The sequence below is a fragment of the Sinocyclocheilus grahami genome, unplaced genomic scaffold (assembly GCF_001515645.1).
Source record: "Sinocyclocheilus grahami isolate Dianchi unplaced genomic scaffold, SAMN03320097.WGS_v1.1 scaffold320.1, whole genome shotgun sequence".
Taxonomy (NCBI): domain Eukaryota; kingdom Metazoa; phylum Chordata; class Actinopteri; order Cypriniformes; family Cyprinidae; genus Sinocyclocheilus; species Sinocyclocheilus grahami.
Window position 1 is genome coordinate 15431 of NW_015505499.1, and position 21298 is coordinate 36728.

Consider the following 21298-nt stretch of genomic DNA (forward strand, 5'->3'; position numbering starts at 1 on the left):
TCTTGGAAATTATATTGAATGTTCCATTCATGAAGAAAATTAGGTGATTGAGCAGGCCCATGGGAGCACTTTTGCAACCGACTGCATTTAACTGCAGAACTTGGGTGCTTAGCGCTTTCAGTGTTGGAGGAAAATATAAACTGAGTGTGATTACTCAATATCAGCTGCCAGTGTCACCATTTGAGGATGAACTTCTAATTTTGTAATTTCTGCAGAACCTTCATTGCTGTGTTACCATGAGAACAATAATAATGCAGAAGCTGTAACTGTTTCAGTCCTGGAGACCATTAATGTAATGAGACACAATGAGAATAGTAAAAAACAAGCAAACTGAAGTAGAGAGCTTGTATTATGCAGTTCTGTGTTCGAAATCCATTTGTATAATTTGTACTTTAGTTCGGAGCAGATGCACTTAACTGGTCATTCCATAGAATCTGTGCTTCTTCTATTGTGAAAATGTGTTGTTGTTTTTTTTAGAGTTCTGAATGTTCTATCAGACAAAGAATGTCTTTAAATGTTAATAAACTGCATTGTGCCATTTCCTGCTAAATTAAAGTTGGGATATAGCCATACCTTTAAAAAAATAACAAGGTTAACAATTTTACAGTTAATTTAGTTATTGCTTGCTATGTGCTAAAGATAACGAGTGTTTATTAGAAAGACAATTTAATGTTGATATTTCTACCAATATCCAGTTTTCAGTTATCAGTCATTTGCTGTCATGGTAGCATAGTGGATATTTTAAGATCGCCACCTACTGACAAAATGAAAATATAAGATAAAATGATAAATAAAGACACTTTTCCTTGAAGAGTTTATATCAGGGTTCCTCAAATCTTGCCTTGGATGGCCAATCCGCTGCAGAGTTTAGCTCCAACCCTGATCAAACTCACCTACCTGTGATTTTCTAATAATCCTGAAGACAATGATTAGCATGATCAGGTGTGTTCGATTAGGGTTAAAGCTAAACTCTGCAGGAAAGTGGATCTCGTAGGCCAGATTTGAGGAGCCCTGGTTTATATGCTGAAAAGATGTAACATTTTTCTTTAGATAGATAGATAGATAGATAGATAGATAGATAGATAGATAGATAGAGATTAAATAAATAAATAAGTAAATTAAAGGAAACTCCTGCATTCAAAATGGGTTTATGACAACACACAGTAAAAGTTAATGTCAGCTTTTCATTGTTTACACGTTCACAAAGGACATAGAAGGCACTGATAATAACGCCTGCTTTGCCCACCCTCAGCTCACTATCAAATACAGTAATGCAGTGGCCCCTATGGGTTACCTTGTGCACAACAATTTTGCATATTTCTCTGGTTTCAGTTTACAATTACCATTAAAGTGTTGCTAAAATCCGCTGTTAGTGACTCGTCTCGATTCAATGACTTCTTTCTATTTACGAACGAAAACGCTGAGAAGAGTAGCAAAAGATTTCCTAAGGTCCAGAGGGACTGTCCTGATGCACGTTTCATAAAATCGTTCATGATTTGAGAAGCAACGAGAAGACTTGAGCTTGATTCAGTGCAGAATCAAGCGCTGTCCGCGGTGCTGAACTCCGGATCCGGCGCTGTCCGCGGTGCTGAACTCACTGTGGCGACCTATTGAAGATGAAACGCTCCTCTGTTCTCATTCCTCTCCGCACTCAACTTAGTAGCGCTGTCTCAGACGATGCTTTTCTGTCTGCTCTGGCGGCGCGAGCATCTCCAATGTAGATAAACTTACTTTCGCAGTGGGGAAACGTAATGATATCGAATCTATACTCGTTTATTAACTTGACATCAAAATGTTTTCTCGGCGGAGGTGCCGAAGACCAAATGGCGTTATACTGTTTCACCTGCAGTATTTGGGAGTTGATTTAAAAGCCGCGGATGACTAGATGATCACGAGAAGGAAGTGCTTTTGTACAGATGTTTTGGATCTTTTTTCCTTCCTTTTTCATTTTCTGAGAGGTCACTTAATGATCGGGGAAGGATAATTGCGTTTCTGGATATGTCATTTCTGAAGTGGGCATGATCAGCTTTCATTTGTAAATATTATAGACATCGGATTATCTGTTCTGTTGGAGTAAGCGATTTTTTGCACCAACTCGAATTGGAATGATTTTTGTGGTCTTATCGTCACGAAGGTGCACTTGCTCGCTTGATTACGATTCCAACAAAGTGGAAACAGACATTTCAACGCGGTAAGTCGAGTCCAGCCTCTTGGTTAAAATGTATTCTTGTTCATTGCAATACTTCAATGCAATAATAATTATGTTCACGATCATATTAATTACTAAAATGCATTTTTCTCTACATTCAAGGCAGGCAGTCTCTGCACAGATGCATTCAGCATGCCAGAGGCAGTCATTTTATGATAGACTAGACGTATTGTCAATACTAGACTTGCTTTCAGTGTAAAAAAGAAACTCTTTCTTTGAAGTGCTATCCTCTGGCAGCTCCTCTGCTTTTCTAAGTGCAGAATCTCACACTACCGTGCCGTTTTATGGTTAATTTCTCGTGCTTTCACGAGTGAAGAGGCATTTGGACCGAAGGCCATTACGCACTCGTTAATGACACAGAAACCGTGTCTTTTCTTCAGGGCTCTAGGAGTAGATGAAATTCAGAGTGTAGAAATGTACGGACATGGTCAATGCACACCTATCTGCAGTGCTATGAGGGATTAGAAGCTGGAGAGCTACCTGTTGTCCCTGGGAAATAGATATCCTGGCTAACTTTGTTGAGCACTGTCTATGATGCCTGTGATTATCTGGGTTTTTGTTTTTGTTGATTTACCTACTTTGCTCTTCGGGGATTGTTTTCTCGTACACACGCTTTTCTTTTGAAGTAATATCTTCACCCCCTCCTGATACAGAGCTTACTAATACCAGAGCCAGCACATAATGTAGGAGGAAAGCACACCTCGTTTATATGAGCTGACTCTTCATCAATCTATGGGTATCTTCGGTGCATTCTGTATGGGAACAAATGGCAGATCTTTACCAGAGATTAACCAGTATGGGAGACCGGGGAGTGCTGTAACTTTGGGTGAGTTGTAACACCATCAGTTTAACCAATTAGAAATGAGCTACATGAATGAAATCACTAACATACATGATCACCATCCTCACGAGAAGGCAGTAGAAGTTTAATACAAGAAAAAAAAATAAAGAAAGCAAAATGTCAGGTTTACAAACTGATTTGCAAATTTGTGATCCCCTGAACCAGCTCATTCAGATTATTTAATCTAATATACAACATGTCTATTTTGCTATCTACATGTTTACATCGTGACTGACCAGATGCGGAGGGATGGGAGAAGGAAATACAGCGATTTTTTTTAAATGCTAGAATTTAATAAAAAATCATCTCCATGTTTAACATTTACAATATAAAATTAAATTATTACTGAATTAAAGTAAATTTGAGTACCACAACCAATTCAAACACAACATTTAAAATTCGCACCTCAAAGGTAGGTAATGGCACTTTATGTACTTGACACTTATTTATACAGTTTACTAAAGGTTTGTCATATATTTATAAACTGCTAAAGAAAAAACATACATTGTTACAACACTCCCCATTCATCCCTGTACATGGTTACTTTTTTTCGGCAAACTGTACTTTGATCATTAACTTATAGTGTGACGATATTTTATCAGTTAACATAAAGAAAATGCATGCCCAGTTATCAAGCCACGGGTTGTTTACATTTCTTTCAGTGTCATATTTGCAGCATGGAGACTTACAACTTAAGGGACCTGAGACACTCTCCTTGAATGCGTCAGACTGCCGCGGCGAAGGATGGGCCCTTTTCTCCCGGCGATTTGCGTCGTGCTGCTCGCCCTGAACGCCGCTGTCTCGCCGGCCTCTGTCGGCCCTGAGGACTATCCCGCCACGGACGAGGCCGAGAGAACTGCCAACAATGACATCATTTTCGATGACTACCGAGGGAAAGGCTGCGTGGATGACAGTGGCTTCGTGTACAAGCTCGGGGAACGCTTCTTCCCGGGCCACTCGAACTGCCCGTGCATGTGCACGGAGGACGGTCCTGTCTGTGACCAACCCGAGTGCCCTAAAATACACCCCAAGTGCACCAAGGTGGAACACAACGGCTGTTGCCCCGAATGCAAGGAGGTCAAAAACTTCTGTGAATATAGAGGGAAGACTTATAAAATCCTGGAGGAGTTCAAGGTAGGATCACGTTGCCTCCCAATTACCAGAATAATTATTCTATGCACGAATATGGGGCTATTGTATGAATTTAGCATTGCATCGTGTATCCCACACGCCTGTGGTTAATTATTAGGTGAGTCTTGCACTCCAGCTGAAACCTCAACCATGTAGGCTACAGTGGAGAATCACATGGATATACAATTTCTAAAGGGAGTAAGCCTTCCACTATTTTCAAATTGTGGGTGGATTGTACTTTACACTGTTTGAATTTAATAATCATGCCTGCAAGTTTCACAAATCTGCCTCAGGACAGCATACATGACAATATATTTCAAATTCTGGCATCATATGTCAAAATCAGACACTCAAGGCCACTATATACACTATGTCCTTAAATATATGTATTTGCGAGGGTGGGTCCGTGCATGAGTGCAGTATGGGATATTGTGGGATAGTTTTATGCTTGTTTTACTCTTAGAGGCTCATGATAAGCCCTATCCATCACTATCAACTGTAATTTGATTAGAGCTGTGCCACAGAAACAATCCACTTGACAAAGCAATCCATTTAAAACTAGTGTGCATTTTCTCTTGATTTTAGATTCAAGTTATTTATATTGATCGGAAGAAGAAAGCAAACCCATCAATCATACAACAAAGCACTGAAGCATTCTTAAAAAGACCCATCAGCCATATAGATTCATGAATGTTGTGCTGCATGATGAACCATTCAGCCAACTTGAGGTTCATAAGACGTAGAACTGACAAATAAATCATGCATTTGGTATTTCATGACCGCTTTATCAGGCCTAACATGTTGTAAGCTCTTTGGTGTCATGCCTCATATCAGCAAAGCACATATTTAACAGAAGTAGTCTAATAAGCAGTTGCAAGTACTAGATATTTATCTAATAATATGTAGTGTATATGAAACATAACTAACATCAGCAGGACCCTTGTTTACTTTGGTCCATTTCCACTGGCAGGGTTGGAAATAGAAGGTTGTACATCTTTAATTCTCACATAACAGAAATACTCTCAGAAGAATTTATGTCAGAGAATTGAAACCTGCGACACCAGGAAGGCAACTGATGAGATAAAACAGTAAAAAAACAAAATTTACTTTCACCCACAAAGCTCATTTCCAGGGTTAACGTGGGCTGTTTCAGCAAGTGCAAACGCTAATCTAAGTTTTAGGTATCAACAAAGGGCAAAGCAATAAATCATCACACACAAAATTAGTCTTTGGACTCCACCTCGCAAGTGCACCTTTTAGATTGTTTCCTGCACTTGTTAGCACCATTAATGGATTTCATCTCTCTTGAGAACTTGAATTCTGTACCCTTTGGGATTTTCTGATTTTGTCACAGTAATTTAAATATTAATATAAATATTCATGTTTAAAGTTATATTAATACATTGTGACATTGATGTTTATTTATTAATTTATTAGTTGCAATATTTAGTTGTAAAGATTGATGACACCAGGCAAAATCCTATTTTCAAAAATATATTTTAGGGTAAACACAATATATTAAGTAGAAAGAACAGACCATAAGAAATGTTCTTTGATGTTTCTGATATTTTATACTTCACTGGCCACATTGGTAATTATGTATTTAATCTTAGAAGTGATGCTTTGGATCTTTTTCATGGCTTCATGGCTTTGCACTGCATGTATCTTGAATCTTCTCTCTCTAGAGAACAAGATATCGTTAGCATTCATCTTATGCTTACTGATTCATTGAGTGTAATCTTGAGATAATGTAAATTCAGGCCTTTTTAGAAAACCTGTCTCCTGACATTAAATGTATTGCAAAGATTATTATCTTAGACTATATTACCAGTAGATCAAAACCCGAACAATGTTTAATATCAGGATTACAGTGGGGTGGAAGGTCTATGTAATTCAGTCTCACACTGGGTGATGAATTTCCCATCCGGCAATATCTGATATATTATCACTCACCAGTTCTGTTGTATCAACATGGGGCTGGCCAGCTTCAGAGCTGCTTTTTGACAAAATCAGCATTTTATTGCAATTCACAGTGTTTTCTTTGAGGTGTCAAGCTGTATTCAGTTTCACATACGTTGGCCACAATCAAATTAGAATCTACAAAAGCTGGCAAGGTTAGAGCACTTCATTTAGGCTCCAACATCTAAGGAAATGGCATAGGGAAAGAGTGCCAAAGTCAAGCAGTTTCTTTTTAATTAGGGTCTCATAGACTTTTTAAATTAAATCCATCTTTGTTAGGCGCCCGATAAGCCCTGTTTTGATGCAAGTGCATGTTTCAGCAAGACATATTTGCCCATGTAAGTCTGTTGATAAAAAGATCAGGTCCATCAATACCACATGTTCTCTCCAACCTTGAGTGGAAGGACAACTTACAATCTTTTATTACCTCTAAAACGGTTTATCTGGCTCTATTGATTACCTCCTCTCAAAAGAGACCCTGATTGAAAACCCATAAACAAAGCCAAGCAATTCATAACTTGCAGAAATCCCTTTTTGATCAGTTTTCCGCTCTGAATTTGATGTGCACATTAACCAAACGAGGCATCATCGCTCAATAGTGTCCAGTGAGATCTCTTTGAATTAAAAAGCAAGTACTGAGGTCCAGCTGCGAATGGGAATCAAAGGGCATCACGGTGCTTGATAGCTGATCCAATTAAGAGAAGCCGACAGGGTAACCTTTGGTGTGGGCTACATTGGCATTTCCTCAGCCGTTCTTTGGCGAGGACTGTGTTTACTTGGCTCCGCAGGAGTGGGAGGAGCCCCACTGAGATATGAATCTTACACGCGGAGAAGGCTTTTCACTGTAGAATGAGGCAGACCAATCAGTCAGTGGAGCTTCTTGTTGTTACTAATCGCTGCAAATGACAGCTGAGTGACGGATTTCCAAACGAAAGACCTGAAGTGCATTATCAAAGCAATGCACGCTGACCTGTGTGCAACCCAGCTTGACCCGGACAGTTATGTGGCTTTTTAAATGTCACGATTTCCAGGCTGAGGGTGATTGAAAGAGCTATAGGATTTCTACCAACACAACCGAGTTAATCACATCACTTCTAAAGCATGGCGATAATTGTCTTGATTTTTACAATGTTCCAGTGAAAGTTCAGGAAGAGCATGTTCTTATAATCCTGTCAATCGAAACCTTGAGAGAATAAACTATAACGGCCAATTACTTTACTGCTCTGGACCTGCACCTTTTCTCTCTGTACACTGTGTATTAGGATGCCAAACCAGCTCTTTTAGATCATAATAAAAGGAATTTGTGAAATATTTGAATCATTTAAAAAATGTAATATTTTATGCAATATAAAAATACAAGCACAGCGGTTGCAAAAAGTATTTGGACATTTATGCATCACTTAAAAAGTGTATATTACTGGATTAGATCATTGAAAAAAATTTAAATGCAAGCACACTTAAGCAAGCACAAATCAAAAATGTGGGGTCAGTAAGATATTAGTAAGACAGCAACGATATACAGTACAAGTGCTGTGACAAGTCTCAGTTAGTCTAGCACAGTGCACATAGCAAGGTGTTTTTAATAAATTAGACCAAAATGAATAGAATAGAATAGAATAGAGCAAGGATGCATTATATTGAGGATTGCTTTTATTGAGCAAGGATGCATTATATTAATCAAAATATTAAAATATTCCAAAATATTCAAAATAAATATGTTCTTTAGAACTTTCTATTCATCAAAGAATCCTTAAAATCATGGTTAACACAAAAATATAAAGCAGCACAACTGTTTTCAACATTGATGAGTTTCTTGTGCACCAAATTAGCAAATTAGAATGATTTCTGAAGGATCATTAAGACCATTGGAGTAATTGCTGCTGAATATTCAGCTTTGCCATCACAGGAATAAATGACCTTTTAAAATATATTAAAATAAAAACAGATACTTTAAATTGTAATAATATTTCACAATATTACTCTTTTTGCTGTATTTTTGATCAAATTAATGCAGTCTTGTGAACATAAGAGAATCTTACAAGATCAAAAAAATACAACAACAACAAAAATCTTACTGACCCCAAAGGAGAACTGGGACCATTTTATTAGTTAAATATAATCACTTTTTTTTTTTACAGATACTACTTGGTTTGATAGTTTGCAACTAATGTAAAGAAAGTGTCCAGATACATTTTGGTGCCACCTTACCCAAGAACAACATATATAACACTAGGAGTGTAACAACATATAAAACGCATGATTAAGTGGTAAATTTAGGTGATTTTAGGGGGCAGTGGGATTGGGGTTCTGGGGGGTAGTGGTTCCTTTTTATATCTTGCAATTCTGAGAAATGTGAGATGTAAACTCGCAATTGGGAGGAAAAAAAGTCAGAATTGTGAGGTAAAAAGTTAATTTTTAATTACCCTTTTTATTCTGTGGCGGAAACAGGCTTCGATAGTTTATTGCTTAAAAATGTTTCAACTATAACATATATCTCTCTTTTTCTCTCTTACATGCACATACACACAAAATAAGTTGCCCTCTCATCTGAATATGCTACAGTGAGCAGTAATTAGTGACTGTACTCGCAAACTCTGACACCTGTGAGAAGAAATAGCTATAAAAAGCACCTGAAATGAATTGCTTAAATTGATTTTCCAATCCAACTGCCTGAGGAACAGCACAGTTTTAATTTAAAACACTGATTAAAAGCTAACAAGTAGGCCGGCTGAAACTGGAACTATGAAATGGTTTCAGAAAAGTTTCATCTCATATTCCAATTGCTTCAAGCTGAAATCAGTGGTTACTTCAGTATCTTCATTTTCCCACCATCCTCTCGGTCTTGTATTCCCCAATCCTGGTGTTGTTTTAACATAGTCACATAGGAATGCAACCTTTGCAACCAACCGTGATCTTTAACATTTTCTGAAGGCATTTCGCATGAACCTTTTAGTCACCCCATGTCTGGAACTACATTTCCCAGAATGCTGTCAGAACGATGCAGCTCAGCATCTGTGCTTTAACTCATGAGGATCTGATGACTCAAGCTCAGTGCATATGAGCCATCAGTGGCACCATTAGTGAATATAACCGGTTTTAACCTCTTTTTACCACTTTGGAACCAACATGCCTACACAATTCTGTGGTGAGGCCCCATGGAGGAAATTCTGTCATTATTTATTCACCCTCACGGCGTTCCAAACCCATAGTTTGGAATGTTTCCCAGGCGTTATTTTGTCTTTAGGAATTTCCGTTGAACCAAATAGTGACTGTGTCTGTCACAGTCTAATAAGGACTCAAAACGCCATAACAGAATGATGAAAGTGACTATAGACAATAGTTTGATTTGTGTTATTGATTAATAACTACTTCTACTTTATTGGGCATGAGTCATATGGTGACTTTATCAACAATTTTTTTTGTCCAGTTTTAAACTTGACTTTTATGGTCACTGTAAGCTTCTTGTTATGTAGAAACAAGCTGCATAAACAAATATTACAACCTCTCATATTTTGTTGCATGATATATACTGGTGATCTAATAATGGCAGAAATGAAATGCTTTCTCAATTTGGGGTGAACTTTCCATTTCTACAGATCATGTTACACATACTAACAACGCATGTCTGCTGGAACATTTAGACATTTAACCATCATTATTCTCACACTTCGCAACCATTAATGTAAAAGTCATATACACTACCATTCAAAAGTTTGGGTTACAAAATTTTTGTAACCCAAGTTACAGTAAAAACATTTAGAGTAATACAAAATATTCCTATTTCAAATAAATGCTGTCCTTTTGAACGTTCTATTCATCAAAGAATCCTGGAAAAAAATGCATCTACAAAAATATTAAACAGCGTAATGTTTTCAACTGTTTCTTGAGGACCAAATCAGCATTTTAGAATGATTTCTGAAGAATCATGTGACGCTAATAGTTGCTGAAAAGCTTTTGAATCTTGGTTGATTTTGAAACAATGCAGGCCCAGGCTGAAGAAGTCATTGTCCACTGGAGCAGAAAAGAGTATGCTTCCTCATTCTGTGCAGCGTGACGAGATAAAACCATCAGTGTTAAACTGATTCATACAGCGTCGACGAATCTAAATGTAACTGGTCAGGTGTAAAATTAGCTAAATCGTACTAGAGGCGTTTCCTCAGAAATGAAATCTTTTTAATCACATGAGCCATGAAGTAATCAATGTAATCGGACAACAGACCGAAAATGTCACAGACGTCCTTTTACACGTGTAACCCTGTGCAGTTACAGAATATTGTGCTCATACAGTCATCTGCCTTTCAATAAATGTTCAGACTGAGATCACTACCTGCAAAATGCCAAATACACTATCCAACACTCTCTCTACACCAGCGACTGCTTTAAGATTACATGGGAAGTACGACTTCTCGTATATCTTTTTCCTATAAGTTAACTTTATCCTACTGCTTATACTGTCTCTAGAACATTTATATATTTATACACACACAGAGAGAGAGAGAGAGAGAGAGAGAGAGAGAGTATATACAGTATTAGATAGATCCATGTAGCACTGTTGTCACTGTTATCACCATGTGCATGATATACTTGCTTTGGTTTGCAGGTTAATAAGAGACCAGAGACAAAGTAAATGAAACCACTATTGGTCACACATCAAAACGAATTGCCAGTTGCCTTGGAAGCAGTACAAGCATGCTATCTGAAGTGAGGTGAACTGAAACATTTTGAATAATTAGTGCTAAGAACTATGAGTCAGTAATCTATTTGAGAATAAATGGAGCCATTCCCTGAACAGAAAATAATAATAATAACAATATTATAAACACACATACTTTAAAATGTTTTTGAGTGAAAAAGCATTATTTGTGGATAATTTTGTCAATAGGCACTTTAGAAACTAGGGTGCATAAGCTCAAGTCAACAAGGCTTATGATCAATCAGTTACAAAAATAAATACCAAACAGTTGATAAAAAGATTGAATCCAATATTTTGTAGTAATATAGCATAAGGAAATTTTTTATTTTTTTTGTAGAATACTGGGAATTGGCTGGGAATACCACAAGTACAGCAAAGTGTGAACAAGTACCACAAGTACCCCCCCCCCCAAATTATCAAAACTTTTTTGGGAATAGTTATACCCTGTGTTAGACAAATCAGTAAGTTTTATTCCAATGCGATTATATATACTGCGTCATGCAAAAATGCATATACACATGCAACAATTATTCATTTAGAATTTATATATTTAAGTTTGACTTTTTTGTGCATTTGAAATCCTTTTGGATTTCAAATTGTTCTCCTTTCATGAAATGACTCTGGCTTTTCCTTTCAGTTGATTTGCTTACATTTTGTTGGAGCCATGTTGCTGAATAATATATAATACTGTAAGCAGATAATTCTGGGAAGAGTAAAGCCTCTACAATAAGAGTGATCCAGTCCTAGCTACACAAAGAGTCTTTTCAGCAGAACATTTTCTGTCCCTCTTGTCCTGTACTGAATGAATGTAATGAATACTTTGTAAGGATGGTTTTTCATTAGTACTGAATGTACACTTTCAATCATAATACCCAGTTAAGACATTAACCCTGCCTGTTATACCACGTCTCTTTAATAAAAGCTTGCAGATGGATCCACATGTCTCACGTCTCGTGAGCCCAGTTACAGTAATATATTGTAAAATTTAATTTATGTGATGACAAAGCTGACATTTCCACAGCCATAACTCCAGTCTTCAGAGTCACATACTAATAAGTTGATTTGGTGCTCAAAAAACGTTTCTTATTTTTTTGAAAACCATTGTGCTGCTTAATATTTTTGCGGAAACAGTGATTTTTTTTAGGATTGTTTGATGAATAGAAAGTTCCAAACAACAGTATTTATTTGAAATAGAATTTGTTTTACATTAAAAGTAAACAGTAAAAGTAAAACTATAGTCAGTAAAACTTTAGTAAAAGTCCCTTTTTACCAGTTTAATTAATCCTTGATGAATAAAATTATGAATTTCTAAATAAATCTCACTGACCCCAAACTTTTAAATGGTAGTCTGTGTTGAGTTAAGTATTATCAGGGGGGAAAAAAGACAATTAAACATTAATAATAATAAAAAATAATATAGTGGTGCAGCAGTCTCAGTGAACAGCTGCACAAAAAACAAAAACATAAAAAGAAGAAAATGTGTATAATATTTGTGATCAGAATTTGCCATTCCGAAATAAAAGCTAATTATTTCACAGACATTCAAATATACAAAGGAAAATATACAGGTCTGTTCATATTTAGTTAAAATACTAGTTTGATTGTTGCCACAAATCAAACAATTTGATTTGCTTAAATGATTTTAGCAAATGGCTGCAATATAACAAAGAGTGAAAAATTTAAGGGGGTCTGAATACTTTCCGTACCCACTGTATATATATATATGTTATGGCACTAACCTGACAAATGCTTGCAAACCCAGTGATTAGTTCCTGCTCACAAGTGCTTGCTGATTCATCCCGCTACTTTGTAAACACGACTTGGTTTCCAGGCAGACTGATGAAAGAAACATGTTCCTCCCAACTCCCAGAGGTTGTGTAAAGTCGGCCAATCATATAAGAGCTTAAAGTCAGATCAAAAAAGTGCTTTTCAGTTCTGTGTGCAATATGTATCAGATAATCGGACTGTGGCCTATATACATAGAGTCCTGTATATCAGTAATGTTTATCTTTTATACAGACATTTAACATTCGTCATGATGTTTTATGTTATGCAAAAACATATACAGTGGTGTGAAAAAGTGTTGATTTGACTAATATTTAATTTTGTTTGATGATCTGAAACATTAAAGTGTGACAAACATGCAAAAAAATAAGAAATCAGGAAGGGGGCCAACACTTTTTCACACCACTGTATATGCTGTTTGCATAAATTTTCAATCCCCATGCTGCATAATTTCTAAATTTACATAGATAGGAAACAATTGCCATAATGATGACAAAGTTCCCTCACAATTGGCCTCTACCTGTGAATCATTAAAATAACTTCCACACTCTCTGGAGAGGAACCCCACAGTTAAGGAACCATCATTCTAAAGGACTGCTGTGAAAATAAAGACTAGAGAATATTTCAAAAATACTACTGTGGAAGTTGAAATAAGTGCATAAATTAGAATAAAAGTGTGCAATATAATATCTGAGAGTTTGAATGTCCCAGTGGACATTGCTGGTTGAATTATCAGGATGTGGAAGATACATCAAACCACCTAGACACTTCCTTGAAAAGGTCGTACCTCAAAACTCTCTGTGCGAACATAAAGGAGACCAGTGAGAGAAGCCAGAGAGAGCATATCAATCACTTTCAAGAGGCTGCAGGGTTCAGGAGCTGAGGACAGAGTAAAAGTGCACAACACTGATGTACATTGTGGCACAAATAGGGAACTAATGTCCATTAAACAAAAAAAATGTGGAGTTTATGGATGTATAAAAAATAGTTCACCCACAAATCAGAATTTACTTAGGATTTACCCTCAGGCCATCCAAGATGTAGATGACTTTGTTTCTTCATCAGAACAGAAATGTAGCATTAAATTACTTGCTCACCAATGGATCCACTGCAGTGAATGGGTGCCATCAGAATGAAAGTCCAAACAGCTGATAAAAACATGAATTTCTTATGAAGAGAGGCATGTTTGTAAGAAACAAATCCGTTAACTATTCCTTTAACTAATATTAATGCTAGCACACATGACTTTGTGGTAAGACTTCAGCCAAATTTCAAAACTATTTGGGAAATGCAAATTTAACACTGCCCACCATCAAACATTATCATACCAACTGTGAAGTAGCATCGTTTGACTCGCCTCAACAACCAAAAAGAATAGATTAAAAACATACCTGAACTGTGTGGGAAGCTGGTACATACTCCAATAGACTTAAAGCTGGCACTGCTGCAAAAGATGCCTCTGCAGAATATTAAAATCTGTGGAATGTTAAAGTAATACATGTAGAGTTTTAGAAATGATCACAGAAAACCAAATTTCAGTGTGGGAAAGTGAGAACTGGTTAAGGGTCTAAATATTTTTACAAGGCACAGTGGGCTATATGGGTTTAAAACTTAATATTTTATGGCCTTTTGGGAACCATGTATTATTCAGCAGGTAGAGTAGTGTATTTCATTACAGACATCCATTGTAGGACTATCACATATTAATCTGGGCTATCTCCACTGACAAGTATGCACTGAACGTTATGGTCTCAACTTACATCTGTTGTTGTTCACTGGTTAGATCATGTCTGATTGAATTATTTATGATTAGTAATTATAAGCTGATCTCACAAATGTAAAGTCCCGCAATACCAAAGATATCTTTATGCATGCTAAAATCAAACTAATTATTGCTAACAAAAATTATATCTAATAAGAAAGAAGGGGCCATTTAATTCAATATGAAATTTTTTGCAACCATTTTTAAATCTGGAGGAATGAATAAATTTAGAATAATAGAAAAATGGGGAAGGACTTTTTAAAAGAAATTAATACTTTTATTCAGCAAGCGTGCATTAAATTGATCAAGAGTGACAGTAAAGAAATACAAACTACTGTTTTCAACGCTGAGAGATCTTTTGAGCGCTGAATCTGAAGAATTATTAGACACTGAAGACTGGAGTAATGGCTGCTGAAAATTCAGCTTTGCAGCAATAAATATTTAAAAATGTTAAATTGCAATAATATTTCACAATATTAGTCTTACAGTATTTTGATCAAATAAATAACCATAAGGTGAGGTGTCTTTACACGGCCAAGTTAAGGCTACACTGTGCCTGCTCAAAATTCTGTGTAAAGACGTAATGCCACATAAAAGCCAGACTAAATTATACCTGCTCTGACCCACATCAGTTCCTAATATCAACATACTTTACAAAGGTGCAACTGTTGTGTAAATTAATTTATGCCACCTCTGAGCAGCATTAAATAGTCTTTGAAAAGCACCTAATGCCACCTCAGAAGCACTTCTGTGCCACCTTTGCAGTGTAAATTTGGCATAAGAGACTTCATAGAGCATAAGAGACTTCTTTCAAAAGCATTAAAAATTCTTACCAATCCCAACCTTTTGAAATGTAGTGTACAAAGTAGCCAGCCCGGTTGGAGGGGTGGATTGAAAAGGGAGAAAGATTTGTGACATGGAGCAAGCACTTATACTGTTTTAATTTAGAATAGAATGCATTTATATATAAAAATAGAGTCCGTTTGATTTCATGTTGACTGTGTCAACTGTGATGTCTTACCTGTAACATTCTCTCACCGCATCGTATTTCTCTGTCTCCCCAGCCTTCGCCCTGTGAATGGTGTCGCTGCGAGCCAAATAACGAGGTGCATTGTGTGGTCGCTGACTGTGCAGTACCAGAGTGTGTCAACCCAGTGTATGAGCCAGAACAGTGCTGCCCCATCTGTAAAAACGGTAAGAATGGCCTATTTCCTATTATAAGTTTATGGAGAAGACGAAAATACCTGCAAGGTGTACTTTAGAGAATTCCTTAGAGGATTCTCTCTACAATCCCAAAGGAAAGCGAATTGTTCCGCTGACTGGCATGTATCAGTGTTCAAGAAATAGCAGTGAGGTGGATGTGATAGTGTGGTATAAACAGACAGCTCCATGCACAGGTTGTTTAAAACCCACTCAAACTTTCTATTAGATTTCGATGCCACCAGCTAGCGAGCTCTGATTACCAATCCTCTGCTCAATTACAAGGGAAATTTGGTTCAGATAAACAGTGTCCCATTGATTAAGACCATGCTAAGAAGGATTAATTGGCCAATGGGGACTCCTCTATCTCCTGTGTCTTGATGCACTAGTCAGCAAGGCCCGATTCCAAAATTACAATTATTGGATTCCAATGGCTCACTGGATGGCCAAGGGCAAGAGATATCCCTGAGTCAGTCCGATACAGAGGCACAAACACAAAGTGTAAGCTCAGTGAATCAGTGGGATAAATAAAATGTTGATCGGCACAATGCTTATAGGCCAAGCAGCCTGATATAGATTTAACCCTTGTGTTGTGCTGAAAATCCTGTACTTATTTTGGTGTACCCAGTCAAAAATGACCAGCCTTTTAAAAATTGCTTCTATATCTCTCATTATGCTATATTATCACCAAATCTTGGATTCAATCTTTTTGTCAACTTTTCTTTCAATTAGAACAGGTTTTGTATTACTTTTTGGAACTGACTGTAGGCCTCATTGATTTGAGCTTATGCACTTCAGTTTTCAAGTGAAAAAAAGCATTATTTGTGGATAATTTTGGCAGTATTCACTCAATATCTGACCATTGTAGGCTGTGGGAATGCTACAAATTTAATAGGGGGCAGAATACCAAAAAAGTTTAATGCAATAATATTAACTAGCAATTTTTGGAAAAGAAAAATCCATTACACGATGGCTAAATCAACAAACTATAATAATAATAATAATACCTAGAAGTACCGAGATAGCAAACTTCGTGAAATTGTGAACATGAAAATGTAAACATTATTTTTCTACGTTGATACTGTATAATAAAAAATATTAGATTTAATTAAGTGTTGGTTTTGAAAGAACAGCCACTTTTACATAAGAAAGCTTTAAAGGTATAAAAATATATGAGAGTATCAGCTAACCTTTTTTTTTTGACATAATATATTTTAACAAGATAAAACTGAATCAAGTTCGCAAATTGCAGCCGAGTTTCTGTCTTCAGTTTTTAAAAAATCTTGCCGCTCTTCGGAGCGCCTCAGGAGACATGTTTGAAAATAGCCACCTCTGAGCAGCATTAAATAGTCTTTGAAAAGCACCTAATGCCACCTCAGAAGCACTTCTGTGCCACCTTTGCAGTGTAAATTTGGCATAAGAGACTTCATAGAGCATAAGAGACTTCTTTCAAAAGCATTAAAAATTCTTACCAATCCCAACCTTTTGAAATGTAGTGTACAAAGTAGCCAGCCCGGTTGGAGGGGTGGATTGAAAAGGGAGAAAGATTTGTGACATGGAGCAAGCACTTATACTGTTTTAATTTGGAATAGAATGCATTTATATATAAAAATAGAGTCCGTTTGATTTCATGTTGACTGTGTCAACTGTGATGTCTTACCTGTAACATTCTCTCACCGCATCGTATTTCTCTGTCTCCCCAGCCTTCGCCCTGTGAATGGTGTCGCTGCGAGCCAAATAACGAGGTGCATTGTGTGGTCGCTGACTGTGCAGTACCAGAGTGTGTCAACCCAGTGTATGAGCCAGAACAGTGCTGCCCCATCTGTAAAAACGGTAAGAATGGCCTATTTCCTATTATAAGTTTATGGAGAAGACGAAAATACCTGCAAGGTGTACTTTAGAGAATTCCTTAGAGGATTCTCTCTACAATCCCAAAGGAAAGCGAATTGTTCCGCTGACTGGCATGTATCAGTGTTCAAGAAATAGCAGTGAGGTGGATGTGATAGTGTGGTATAAACAGACAGCTCCATGCACAGGTTGTTTAAAACCCACTCAAACTTTCTATTAGATTTCGATGCCACCAGCTAGCGAGCTCTGATTACCAATCCTCTGCTCAATTACAAGGGAAATTTGGTTCAGATAAACAGTGTCCCATTGATTAAGACCATGCTAAGAAGGATTAATTGGCCAATGGGGACTCCTCTATCTCCTGTGTCTTGATGCACTAGTCAGCAAGGCCCGATTCCAAAATTACAATTATTGGATTCCAATGGCTCACTGGATGGCCAAGGGCAAGAGATATCCCTGAGTCAGTCCGATACAGAGGCACAAACACAAAGTGTAAGCTCAGTGAATCAGTGGGATAAATAAAATGTTGATCAGCACAATGCTTATAGGCCAAGCAGCCTGATATAGATTTAACCCTTGTGTTGTGCTGAAAATCCTGTACTTATTTTGGTGTACCCAGTCAAAAATGACCAGCCTTTTAAAAATTGCTTCTATATCTCTCATTATGCTATATTATCACCAAATCTTGGATTCAATCTTTTTGTCAACTTTTCTTTCAATTAGAACAGGTTTTGTATTACTTTTTGGAACTGACTGTAGGCCTCATTGATTTGAGCTTATGCACTTCAGTTTTCAAGTGAAAAAAAGCATTATTTGTGGATAATTTTGGCAGTATTCACTCAATATCTGACCATTGTAGGCTGTGGGAATGCTACAAATTTAATAGGGGGCAGAATACCAAAAAAGTTTAATGCAATAATATTAACTAGCAATTTTTGGAAAAGAAAAATCCATTACACGATGGCTAAATCAACAAACTATAATAATAATAATAATAATACCTAGAAGTACCGAGATAGCAAACTTTGTGAAATTGTGAACATGAAAATGTAAACATTATTTTTCTACGTTGATACTGTATAATAAAAAATATTAGATTTAATTAAGTGTTGGTTTTGAAAGAACAGCCACTTTTACATAAGAAAGCTTTAAAGGTATAAAAATATATGAGAGTATCAGCTAACCTTTTTTTTTTACATAATATATTTTAACAAGATAAAACTGAATCAAGTTCGCAAATTGCAGCCGAGTTTCTGTCTTCAGTTTTTAAAAAATCTTGCCGCTCTTCGGAGCGCCTCAGGAGACATGTTTGAAAATAGATTTGTAAAGAAAAATCATATCTAATCTTCTAAGTGCAACTTTAAAATCTATGAAATTCCCTCCTTTTTCCCTTCTGGCACACATTGACCTACATTCTCCAGGATCCACATTACAATCAGAAGTGTGGTGTAAGGTATAGTTGCTAAATAGAGACCGGCTGTGACTTTCTGCTTTACTAGCGCAGAAAGACAGCCAGAGATACGCACACACGGACACACAAACCTCGCCTACAGCCTGGAAGAGAACTAATCCAGGCAGACAGGGCACGGTGATGAGCTTGTGGTGCTGGCATTTTTGGGAGGCTGTGGTGGAGCCCGTCCCCTGGAGGAAATAACCAAGTCTGCTTCCAAGATCTTTAAAGGGGTCATTATCAGGAAGAATCACATTTTGCTTGATACTTTGAGATAAAAGTGTTTAATGTATTACATATATAATAAAATATCCTTTCAGACCTTAAACCTTCTCCTCCAGTACTTCATTTATGTAATGTGCTTCTCATGCAAAGATGGCGTTTACATCAGGGTCAGGCAAAATTCAGAAATGAAGATTTGGCTCTTTTTCAACTCATGAACTGGTGTTTAAATTGAATTGGTTAAATCCTACAGGAAGTTGAGATGGAATAACAGGAAAGGGAATTTAGCAAATTGTAAATCAAAGAAATATAAAAGTAATGCATTCTGGAAAAGACGCATTTTTGCACTCTGGTCCAAAAAAATTAATTAGAAGTAAAACATTTTGTATAATTTATATTATTATTCAGTAGGGACACATTAAACTGGCCAATAACGAGCATCAAATCAGCAATGATTTACAATGATTTTTAAATCATTAAATTTCAAATCATTAAATTCCGGTGACACTTAAGACCGGAAAAATAGCTGTTGAAAACTCAGCTTATCACATGAATAAATTAAATTTTTAAAAATTATAAACAAGGAAAACAGGTTTATTAAATTGTAAAAAAAATATTTCAAAATATTGCTATTTTTACTGTATTCTTGATCAAATAAATGCAACCTTATTAAGCATAAGAGACTTCTTTCTTTTTACATTTACCTGTTTGCTATCTCAATATAATACAATAAAAAAAGCATTTCCAATTCAATTCTGGATGACATAACAGCCTGTTTAATTTTAAGGGTCACAAAAATATATTCTGACTGTTTTTGGTACTTTACTAATTGTTATAAGTGGGCCTCAGGGAGAAAAATTTAATAATAATAGCAATAACAAAATTGATATGAGCACATTAAAGTAAAGCTTTTCAGAGTATTTGCACCATAATGTTAACGACTATCCTTAAAATTCATGAACATTTTCTATTCCTGTTAATTTTAATCACGGCTTTGGTTTGAAATAACATCATAAACAGAATATATTATCTAAGAACTTGCTTGGATTTATTCAGTTGCAATTGTAGGAGAAAGAAAGGCAAAATAATTAGTTTGAGAGACTTTATCTCAGTTCAATCAATTCTAATAGTGTTGGTCAAGAGCTGTTCTAAACAGTCTGTCATGTAATCTCTCTCAGATTGTTTCACATGGACAAACTGAGACGGTAAATGTCAAGAGACACTTATCCCAGCATTGACGGAGCTGGCAGAGGATCAACAATGACACTGGGAATGCCAAGTCTCAGTCAATCAAAAGTCAGACATGACTGCATCGTTTTTTTATAGCACAATTCTCGACTTCCACAAACATATAGCTCACATATGACTCTCGCATGTCATGTCAAAATGAAAGAAGCCTGGGAGTATCACTTTGTTTTGAAGCCTCTCTTAATGACCCTCGCAGGAATGCAGTACTTTTTTTGCTGAAGTGAATTTGAACCTCAAAAACTCAAAAATAGCCTGAAGAAAAAGTGATGTGCTGGCTTCCTACTGATGCTAATTACCAAATTATGCCTCTAAACATTGGCACATGATGCAGCCTTTTAAAACCCATGTTAACAAGAACTTTGACCAGCAGTACTAAGCTCAGTTTGTGCACTGCTGGAAAAACAACTGGCCATGTTTCTATGTGGGTGAGCCAATCGTGGGCAACCATCTCTCAGTAGCATCAGTGGTTACCATAGTAATTGCTTGCTTGTAGGTTGCAGGCTAATCTGAGGGCAATGACGTGGGCCTCCACTGCAACAGAGTAACTTCGCCTATGATGATGACTATGATCTGAAACATGCTGTAATATATAGTTTGTATGCACTGCATGCTTCAATGTGAAGGAGCTACAGTTCACTATTTTGGCTGTAGTCACATACATTTTTCCATGCATTGTTTGCAATTAATAAATCTCCATATGGAATCCATCTCATGAAGTGATCTGAGATTTGCTCACTTTAAGCTCATTGTTTGGTTCTCTTCGTATGTCCATTGTAAAAGCAAAAGTGCTCCAGGTTCACTTTGTGTTTACACCTTTGCCACCATTAGTTACTATAAAAAGACTCAAGGGTTTAACTGGACTGCATTGCTATGTGAAAGAGAAAATATTTGACAATTGCAGCTTAAGTGAACCAAGGACAGGTACAACCAAGGCCAACTGCAAATAGAAC

The 21298-nt window shown here is 36.7% G+C and overlaps 1 protein-coding gene across 1 annotated transcript; it reads left to right on the top strand.

The window, feature by feature from the left end:
- Window positions 1-1786: 1786 nt before the first annotated feature.
- On the top strand, window positions 1787-17297 carry vwc2l (von Willebrand factor C domain containing 2 like). The gene is made up of 4 exons (XM_016294540.1): window positions 1787-2191; window positions 3713-4184; window positions 15445-15574; window positions 17284-17297. Exons 2-4 carry the CDS (start codon window positions 3795-3797, stop codon window positions 17295-17297), a joined length of 534 nt encoding a protein of 177 aa, XP_016150026.1. The 5' UTR covers window positions 1787-2191; window positions 3713-3794.
- The last annotated feature ends 4001 nt before the right edge of the window (window positions 17298-21298 follow it).

Coding starts and splice junctions, on each gene's coding strand:
- vwc2l (XM_016294540.1), top strand. CDS start 3,795: ATGGGCCCTTTTCTCCCGGCGATTTGCGTCGTGCTGCTCGCCCTGAAC. Junction 4,185..15,444: donor AAATCCTGGAGGAGTTCAAG/GTAGGATCACGT, acceptor CTGTCTCCCCAG/CCTTCGCCCTGTGAATGGTG.